At 38.8% G+C, this 9,892-nt stretch overlaps 1 protein-coding gene across 2 annotated transcripts in view; it reads right to left on the bottom strand.

Moving 5' to 3' along the window:
• prkcq (protein kinase C, theta) overlaps positions 1–9,892 on the bottom strand; it is a 44,402-nt gene that overhangs the window by 1,349 nt on the left and 33,161 nt on the right. Inside the window, exons 7-19 of one of the 2 annotated variants that reach the window (XM_014018234.1) lie at positions 9,128–9,308; positions 9,020–9,051; positions 8,856–8,941; positions 7,279–7,408; positions 5,346–5,455; positions 4,615–4,744; positions 4,361–4,533; positions 1,924–2,097; positions 1,735–1,826; positions 1,454–1,516; positions 1,236–1,374; positions 955–1,143; positions 701–829 (exon numbers count right to left, since the gene is read on the bottom strand). In XM_014018234.1, coding sequence (XP_013873688.1) covers positions 701–829; positions 955–1,143; positions 1,236–1,374; positions 1,454–1,516; positions 1,735–1,826; positions 1,924–2,097; positions 4,361–4,533; positions 4,615–4,744; positions 5,346–5,455; positions 7,279–7,408; positions 8,856–8,941; positions 9,020–9,051; positions 9,128–9,308 — 1,628 coding nt within the window. The remainder of the gene's footprint in view (positions 1–700; positions 830–954; positions 1,144–1,235; positions 1,375–1,453; positions 1,517–1,734; positions 1,827–1,923; positions 2,098–4,360; positions 4,534–4,614; positions 4,745–5,345; positions 5,456–7,278; positions 7,409–8,855; positions 8,942–9,019; positions 9,052–9,127; positions 9,309–9,892) is intronic. The other variant, XM_014018235.1, reaches the window with a different exon arrangement.

Genomic DNA, 9,892 nt, shown 5'->3' with positions numbered 1-9,892 from the left:
CATATATATACAGTATATATACTGTAGTTATACCTCTATACCACCTCGTTCAATTGTTATATTAGTCCAGTAGGTGGCGCTCTGTTTTTACACGCGTCGGATACTGAAAAGTTGCGTTGTTTACGGTTGTAAGTTTCTGATGATTGTGGTCTCATCTCATTCGACAAAACTGTGTTAGTTTGGAAGTAAAGAGAAAAAACAAACAAAACAAAACAAACAAAAGAAAACATTTGTGTGCCCTAAATGGGAAGTGTCTTTTTTTTTCTCTTTTCAAAAAGTGTCATAAAAGAAAACTTCGGTTATGACTGCTGCCAACTACTTTAACTGTTTTGTGAGGAGTTTGTTTGGGTGAGCTGACATTCATTTTAGGATTCTTTTCTCCTGTTTGTTGATCCAGGAACATAAGAAAACTGTTTCATTTTTATTTGGTTTATAGACAAGTGAATTAATAATAAGATAAATTTACATTGTGTTTGGGATTTTGCCCTGACTTTAGCAAGACTAATACTCAACTGTAAATAAATGAATCACAGTTTTTCTGTAAAATCAGCATCCTGCCTCTGTGGCAGATTGAGGTTGTGCAGAAGATCGAACTAAATCTAAAAGCCCTTAAAATATTTATTTTTCAGAAGTCGATTTTTTCTCCTCAGGAACAGTTGTTGACATTTATAACCAACATAAACATCTTTTTTTTACTTACTAAAGTGGGTTTGAAGGGTGGCATCACCTGCCGCTGCTCCAGAGCGCTCCAGTCCATGCTGGTGAAGAAAGCGTGCTGCCTGATGTTTCCCTTCACTCCGAGCCGCTCCTCAGGCTCTCTGACAAACAACTGAGGGAAAAAACACAGAAGATTTTATTCACCCAACAATCATACAAACACCAGGAAAACAGACTGAAGTTCTAACCTCTAAAATAATTGGTTTTAAGTGTGAGTTCTTTAAAACAGCACCTAACCTTAATCATTATGTCTTTAGCTGCTTTGGTGAGCCAGTTGGGGTAAACAGGGTTGTCTGTTCTTATGGACTGAAAGAGCTCCTCTTCATCGCGACCGTGGAACGGCGACTGACCGATCAGCATCTCGTAGAGCAGCACTCCGAACGACCACCAGTCCACTGAGCTGTTGTACTTCTGACCCAGCAGGATCTGCTCCACAAACACAGAAACATCTAAATGGGTTAAAGCAGAAACAAGAGAAAACACCTTTTGACTATCGCACATGATAAGTGTGTGTTCACCTCAGGCGCGATGTAGTCGGGGGTTCCGCAGAAGGTGGAGGTCCGCGACTCCTCCTCCATGTTCTCTTTGCACATCCCAAAGTCTGCAATCTTTATATGACCATCTGAATCCAGCAGCACATTATCCAGCTTCAGATCTCTGCAGAGGAGCAGAAGCAAAGAAACTCAGCTCACCTGCCTCACATGATCGTTTGTTTCAGACTTCAGCAGACGCCCACCTGTAAATGACTCCTTTAGAGTGTAAAAACTGGAGCCCACAGATGATTTCAGCTGCATAAAATCTGCAAAATGGAATMAAAATTAAGAAAACAGTTTCTAATTTCTAATGTCTGTGAACAAGTTATTTAAAGAGAAGTAAAAATGCAGAAGTTTAAAAAGTCACTCAGAACAAAACAATTACAGAGAGTTTTATATCAATAAGAATACTTCCTTAAAGTGTGAGAGTTATGGATCAAATCATAAACATCTGCATGTTTTTCTGCACATCCAGTTTACATACGTGGCTCTGTGTACGTCAAACTTGTGGCAGCTTTGGATGTGGAACATGAGATCACCTCCGTTCAGATACTCCATCACAAAGAACAGGTTCTCCTGGAAAAACACATTCAAACAGACTCGTTTGTTTCTTTACGTTTTCCCTAAGGCAAGTTTAAAAGATCGTCAGACTTCACGTGTTCCTGGACGTCACCTTCGTCTGGAAAGTGCAGTAAAGGTGTGTGAGGAAGGGATTCTCCCAGGCTAAAGACAGAACCCTCTTCTCCACCATGGTGCACTCCACGTCATCGTCCATCAGCACCACGTCCTTCTTCAGAGCCTTCACCGCGAAGAACTTCCCGCTCTTCTTCAGTTCGGCCAGAAACACCTGGATCCACAGCGGGAACATCATCCACAACAGTTTCTAACAAACAATCCAGATGTTGTTGCCGTCAGCAGAGAATTAACAGAAACGAATGCTGCGTTCACACCGAACGCGATTTCAGCTTCAAAATCGCAGCCAACGCTGAAGTTTGAAGCTTGTGCACTTTGAGGTCAGACGCAGGTCAGCTCTTGAAGCGCTGCACGGCAACAGCCTCCCCGCCCCTCCCTCCTCTGTCGGGCTCTGTTTAATGTCGGAAGAGGAAGTGGCTTTGCTTTATTTACAGAGAGCAAGAGCATGTCACGTTCATCAGATAATTAATTCATAATTAATTCACCAGATAATTCAGAGACATTCTGAGTTTCATCACCCAGGAGCTGCAGGAGAGGCTCACAGCTCGCTTTCAGGACTATTTTTGTCCCGAGTCCAGTCTGATGAGCCGCTGCCACGCATTGGTGTGGATATCTCCTGTCAGGACACCGACTGCAGGCACTCGATTTCAGCTRAAGAGCTCCTCTCCATCTGTTTCAGGTTAGTGGACATCATTCAGTAAACTGTCCCGTCGGGAAATATGTCGCTACGTCACACAGTGGAGTCTCTCTGATTGGTTGACGCGACGCGTCGAGCTGYAAAAGTTCAGATTTTCTAACTTCAGCGATTTGAGCCTCAGCGCGTCGAACGCTCAGATCGTTCAAATCGCGCTGCTCTAATCGCGCTGCTCTAATCACGCTTGAGGCGCCGCAGCCCTTCCCGACGCTGATTGAAGCGCGTCCCCCATAGACTTTGTATGTAAACCTGATGCTCCTGATGCTGAAATCGCGTTTGGTGTGAACGCACCATAAGTGTTTCTGTTTTTACACAAATAATAGCAACCTAGAGAAATTGCATTTCCTGCGAAAATGCTAATATAAATGTTTCTTGCAGAAAATTTATCTGAAAGCTCAAGTTCAATACATGTTCATTTGAAACGCGAACACAAAACACAAAAAAGCAGAAATGGTAAATGGACTGAACTTATGGAGCAGTTTATCAAGTCCCATGGGGACCCCAAACCCCTTTACACTACAGTCATTCGCACATTCACACACTGATGATGGTAAGCTACAATGTAGCCACAGCTGCCCTGGGGCTCACTGACAGAGGTGTGGCTGCCATGCACCGGCACCACCAGACCCTAATATGCAACTAGCAGAAGAATAGCTAAAATAGCAGGAAAAAAGCACAAATTAGCATAATAAGAAGCTAAAGGTAGCAGACACAAGTTAGAATGAGCTTCCAGATGGTGAAAGTGGTGTAGAAAAGCAAAATTAGCAGAAAAAAAGAAAGTAAAAAAGTTGCTATTTGTTGTTAAATAGCTAAAACAGCTGAAATGTGCATCAACATGTGAACTTAGCTTTAATCTCTTAAGCCCCAAGGGGTTTTCTTGATATTTTTGCTCAAAATGCCATGCTGAAATATAACTGAGTGTATCTCAGCATTTACAAACTCTACTTAAATGATCTTAGTATAAAAATAAAGCTAATAATTGGGAGATTTTATCAGAAGTGTTGGTAGTAAAACAGCTGCAGTTGTTCTAGAGATATTGAGGATGGAACATAATTTTTTTACATTTTTTCCCTCCTATCTGAATGATTTTTGCATTAGATAGTATATAACCCATTTAAAACCCTAAAGAAGTAGGCTAAAACTCTTGGAAACCATAAATCCACTTGTGGACATTACCTGTGCAAAGATTCATGCTGCTAAAATTAACTGGAGCAAAGTTTTAGAGGTTTTAATAAAGAAATAGTTTTGCATTTTGTCATTCTGCACAGGACAGACCATGATGGTACCATTAATAAATGCTACGAAATCATAAGTTTTTACTTCCAAAACTTGTTTATTTTTTCTTACCTGACTTGATATAAGACTTGTTATTGAATGTTTGTGCAGTAAAGATTTAAAATTTTTTTTGATGAGTTTTAAYGTTGTTGAAAACAGCTATGTATATCCATAATTAATGGGAAAAATGTGGCCCAAAACGTGAAATAGGTAAAAAAAAAAAAAAGTATAAATAGCTGAACTAACAAAAGTCATAGCTGGAAGGTCCTGAAGGAGCTGAACGTTTTGATATATGAATTCTTAAAATAGCACAAAAATTGGGGAACAAGATAGATGCCAAAAATTGTGATAGATAAATAAATAAATAAATAAATAAATAAATAAATAAATAAAAAGATCTCAGTAGTGTGAATGCTTGTGAAGGGTTGAAAAGAATTTGGTTCAGTACCTTCCCAAAGCTGCCTTTCCCGAGCATCTTGTGCAGAGTGAAATCCTCAATGTTGAATTTGGACTGATGGTCCTTCTTTGGAACGGCGTAAAGAGGTTCTTCTTCTGGAGCGGCGGCAGAGCTCAGCCTGCAGACTTCTGTCGGCCCCTCCCACAGAACCCCCGACAAATCTGCTGCATATTGCCAAACAGTCAGCGTAAAGCAGCAAAAAGCCTTCAGTGTAAAGACAAAATACAGTTTTAGAAACAGCGTACCTTTGCTTGCAGGTGCCGATGAGACAGGTAAATCCGTTACTAACCCGGACGGAGCTCGGACCACGCCTGGCTGGCCGATGCCGACTGGACCTTCTCGCCCAATGATGTCAGACTCCTTCGTACTTTTGGCCTTAAACGGAAAAATAAAACCCAGCATTAAACTGAGACAGTAACAAATTCTCTTAACAAATAAATCATTATGGAGATTTCACATTTAAATTGGTAACAAAAAGTCACTTAGAACACTGAATTCAAGTATGCTGGTTATCAAACATCCATCAGCTGTCAGTTCAGGTTGACATGTTGACGTCAGCTCTCACTTTGTCATGAAAAGCGGCTATTTTTTTTGCAAACCGTAAGAAGAAAACACCCACAAGGTGTTCCTGCCACGTCTCATCTGCTTTTTGTCTAAAACAGAATTWAAAATAATACTTTTGGTTTTCTGACAGAGGAAGGAGCTGCGCGTTATCTTGACATTTCTAGACGTCTGGTGCAGAAGTGTGAGTCTACTGGTTTAAAGTCTCACCATGTGTGAAGAAAACAACTTCTCCTACAGCCAGCTAAAAAAACATGCCTCTTCAGATAAAAGTGCAGATTTTCCCCGATAATTGTTTTAATTTTTCTCCCACTCTAGCTCTAAAAACAATTTTTTTCCTCCTTTATCATTATGAAAACGGTACAAATGACACGTGATAAACTCAGCCTGGACATATAAAATGATTTTATCAGACCTGCTGTTGAATCTCAATGACGGCCAGAGCTTCTGCCATCAGTTTCTGGTTGACCCCACAGAGGTTGGCCACTTTCTTCTGGCATTTGTGGTGAACATTCATGCTGCATTCTGCACCAAAAAAAAAAAAACAAAAACAAAAAAAACACACAACATAAACATTAATCTATTTGAAAACATCCAACAGACATGCATATTTACAATGACAAATAATAGATTAATGCATTAATGCATTTCTTTATACAAGGAATCCTGTGCTGCAGGATGTTTTTAGGTTGTTGCTACCAGAAAGGGTTGATTTATCGCACAGGAATTATTCACACCTGCTGCAGCAGCTGCAGCAATCCATCCAAACTGTGCAAAGAATTCAGAGCTTCGTAGTAGATCCAGTATAGGTGGGGAGGGATGGGAGGGATTTTGGGTGTGTGTGTTTTGTTTTGTGTTTTTGTAAGTCTGTTCTTTTTTGTGGTTTATGTTTTAAAAATTATTAATAAAAAGACCTTGATCAAAAAGAATTCAGAGCTTGTTTCTGGTGAGAGAAGGAGAAATATCTGCTGCTGCTGCTGGTTCAGCTGGAGGAGGAACTGGGTGCAGAAACACTGTGGAGTCAACCGTGATGACGCCCACGTGGAAACCACGTGATCATTTAGACTGTTTCAGCTTTCAGAGATGAAATTATCTTTATGGATTTGGAAAATAAGCTCCTTATGTTACATAAAGCATTAAAAACACTGACATCTGTGCATTCATGTCATGCGTTGGCAAAGAGACACTTCTGTTGCTCCTTTAGGTCTAACACAAGTTTTTTAATGAGTCAGACTTTTATAAAGTGTTATTTACATTTAATGACGGTACACTTTCCAATCAGAATCTAAACAATGTGAAAAAGTGAGTCAGTTGCCTGTTTCCGGTCTGTGTGAGGAAACTGGAGTACCAGGAGGCTTCTTCTGAAATACAATTACCACCAGCTCCCAGCAGAGGGTAAATATCTCACACTAATGGGTCATAAACAGGTTTAAAATCCAGAACTTTTATCYGTAACAACTGCACCCTCCCTCAGTGAGTTCCAGCTCACATGTACTTTCTGTTCAATTCTTCATCCCTAATTAATTTTCATGTTTTATCACAAATACACTGCTGTTTATAGTTTAAACAGTGTCTTTGYATGCTATTGTTGCCTTTTTGTGTTTATTGTGAGAACTCCACCACGTTTCACTTTATTTTATATTTAAATCTGAAAAAACTTTCAATGTCTAAACCTGAAAAAATGTTAAAGTGAAAACTCCCCAAAACAAAAAAATATTTTATAAAAGTTGACCCAAAAATTCAGAACTATTAAAATCTTTTCATTTTTAACACGATTGTCCAATCAATAATCGGTCTGTAACAATAAATCATAATGATCTGTATGGATTATCAGTTAATCTGAGGACATCAAATCTCTGAGTCAAGATATAATCAATCTGCAACCGACTCAACCAATGACCTGAAAACTTACATCTTTTTATCTGTAAATAGTCATAAATATTTCTCACTGACCGTCTGAAACAGATTTTAGTCAGTCTCATTATTCACAGMAATAATAAAAAGTATTTGCACTGAGCTGCATATTTCCATGCAGGGATATAATCAGGTTAACATCTGTGACCTACATTTATGCTGTGGTCAGAAAAAAAACATTAGCGCTAAAGTATTTACTGAACGAATGCACTCATCATATCCATTATATTTTATTAATAACTGCTAATGTTTAAATATTAGACATGAGTGCTTTTATTACAGCTTTAGAGGCGGCATACACTTTTATTTTATTATTTGTGCAAAACCGAATGAGATTTCCTCCTTTTTATGTCCTCGCCTGCAGGTTTTCCCTTATGTCACTGAATAAACGTTTTCAAAAAGGGAATTAAAGGATAAAAAGTGCCACCTCTCACCCTCACATTTGAGCCCCTGCCTGGCGAGCCCCCACAGCAGCGTGCCACAGTGCTGACAGAAGGTGGGGCTCTTGTAGTTGTAGACTTTAAACCGGTGGGGCATGTCGATCTTGAAGCGCTCCTTGTGGATCTGAAACACACAGGGTGACAGTAAGTTCAGCTTGAGGCCAACTGTCCAAATAAATCAATCGTGTRTTAATATAATTGAAATCCAGCAGATGGATGGATTTACCTTACTGAATCAAAACAGCGCTCTAAAAGACTGTAAGCTAAMCTTGAACTAAAACAAGCATTTAGAGGTCGTTCTAATTTTTCAGGCCTACAAAATAAGGACTTTAGATTTAGGTTGTTATAAATAAAAGCAAACCTGATCCATTCTTGCTTCTTTGTCCTCCCCTTAARTCCCCTCAGAGGTGAAAAGGCAAAACAGCTGAAACACGAGCCGCATGTTTCCACTTGCAGCTCTGATCTTGATGAACATTTTTTTCTGTTTATAATATGACTTTAAAAACTCTTTAATGGATCCTTTGTTTCGAGCCTACAGACTGACTTTCTGCTCTGCACTTTTTGTTCACTTCTAAAAATAAAATACAGCCCACTGATGGATCTCTTATATTATTTCTGACTACATGARCATTTGCATACATTCAGTTAAAAATGGGAATAAAGATCAAGTCATGTTAGGTTTGAAATAATGTTAAAAGCAAATATAAGTAAGTTATGAAACTTCAGAAATAAGTATATACACTGCAAAAACTGTCCACGTAACCACGTTTTAAAACCTTATATCACAAAAAGTCTTTTTGATCTTGTTTTGAGACTGATTTACTAAACAAGAACTGATTGTGTAAGAATAATCATCTTGTTTTCAGAATGTGTAAGATTACTTGTCTTGTTAGTCTGAAAATTTTGACTCAAATTCAGTCAAAAATTTCTGCCAATGGAGTAAGAAAATTTTACTTGGTAAGATTCTTGAAATAAGTAAAAATTTAGTCAAATCAAGTATTTCAAGAATCTTTTCTTACTCCATTGGCAGAAATTTTTGACTTAATTTGAGTCAAATTTTAGACTAACAAGACAAATAATCTTACACATTCTGAAAACAAGATGATTATTCTTACACAATCAGTTCTTGTTTAGTAAATCAGTTTCAAAACAAGATCAAAAATACTTTTTGGCTGGATATAAGATTTTAAAACTTGGTTAGGTGGACATTTTTTGCAGTGTACCTGTTATAATAAAACATTAGTATTAAAATGCACATTTTTTAGAAATAGTTATAAATGTGCCATTTGTTCACGCAGGTTTATTTAGAAAACTGCACAGGTTTCGAAGCATTTGGCGGATAAAAGGRAAAAAAACTGAATAAACAAACGCAGTGCACCCAACAGCAGGCAGCAGAGATGTTTTTATTTATTTGTTTTTACAATTTTCAGAATTCTGCAGTAGCTTCTAAGTTTAGCTCCATAAATTCAAACGTGAGGCGAGAAGAAAACAAGAAAGAAAAAAGTGTTAAATGAAACAACACCTGGAGTTTTATTAAGTTTTAGAACCGAAACCTCGACATGGACACTCACCATGGTTTCTTTGCTGTTTATGGCTGATCCAGTGCATTTAGCGATGACTTTGTCTATGCACTTTTTGTGGATAGCAGCATTGCACTCTATAAGACAAAGAAAACTGAGCTCGACTCAAGGAAATTTGTGTTTTTGGTGTATTTATGGAAAAGAAAGTGACTCACGTCTGCACTGGTAGCCCTGCTTGTTGAGGCCCCTGAGGTGACAGAAACATATGAGATGACTCGTATGATAATGAGAGAGAGAAAAAAGAGTAATTAGTCACGTCATACCAGACGAACTCCTTGCAGACGGAGCAGAAGGTCGGTTGAGGGAAGAACGTGGCGCTGAACTCGTGACATTTGACRAGGTGAACTTTGGCCTGTTTGATGGCACCGCGTCGCTGGTGGAGTGTGAACAGGCCGTCTCTCTCCTGCTCCGACTCCAGGTCAGCGTCCGTCTGACCTCCTGCATCTAAAACGCATCACGTGAACTTCTCAGATATGTGATAACTATAATTTTACGCAGACATTTCAGGTTCTCACCTTTTTTGCAGAGTGAGAGATGTTTCGTACTTACACCAGCATCTGTTTGTTTCAYTACAGTCACATGTCCTCAGAAATAACTAACGCAAAAACTAAAACTGATTCTCCTTTGACCCCCGATTAGTTGTAACATTAGACTTTATTTGATAAACGTCTATTTTAACTGTAAAACAAAGACTGTAAAAACACTGTAGGCTGTTTAGTTTTGTACATTTTTTAAAATATATTTTAACACGGACGGAGCCATTTTATTTACACACAAATCATTCTGGGTAAATGATGACACTGATAGGTCCTCGGTGCGAGGCTGCTAGCGAGCTATAGCCACCCTGAAGGTTAATCTTGGACAATATCTGATGATCGACTATTAGAGCGTTGACAGAGAGAAGAAGGTAGAAATGACTCAGCCTGCAATTGAAAATATAGATGGAGGACCTCAGTTTAGCTTGTTTGTCGCGCTAGCACCAAGCTAATACATACAGTGGTTTGCAAAAGTATTCATACCCCTTGAAC

This window comes from Austrofundulus limnaeus, unplaced genomic scaffold (assembly GCF_001266775.1).
Source record: "Austrofundulus limnaeus strain Quisiro unplaced genomic scaffold, Austrofundulus_limnaeus-1.0 Scaffold187, whole genome shotgun sequence".
Lineage (NCBI taxonomy): Eukaryota > Metazoa > Chordata > Actinopteri > Cyprinodontiformes > Rivulidae > Austrofundulus > Austrofundulus limnaeus.
Note: the sequence above shows the minus strand (reverse complement) of the source record. Positions and strands in the feature narration are given on the sequence as shown.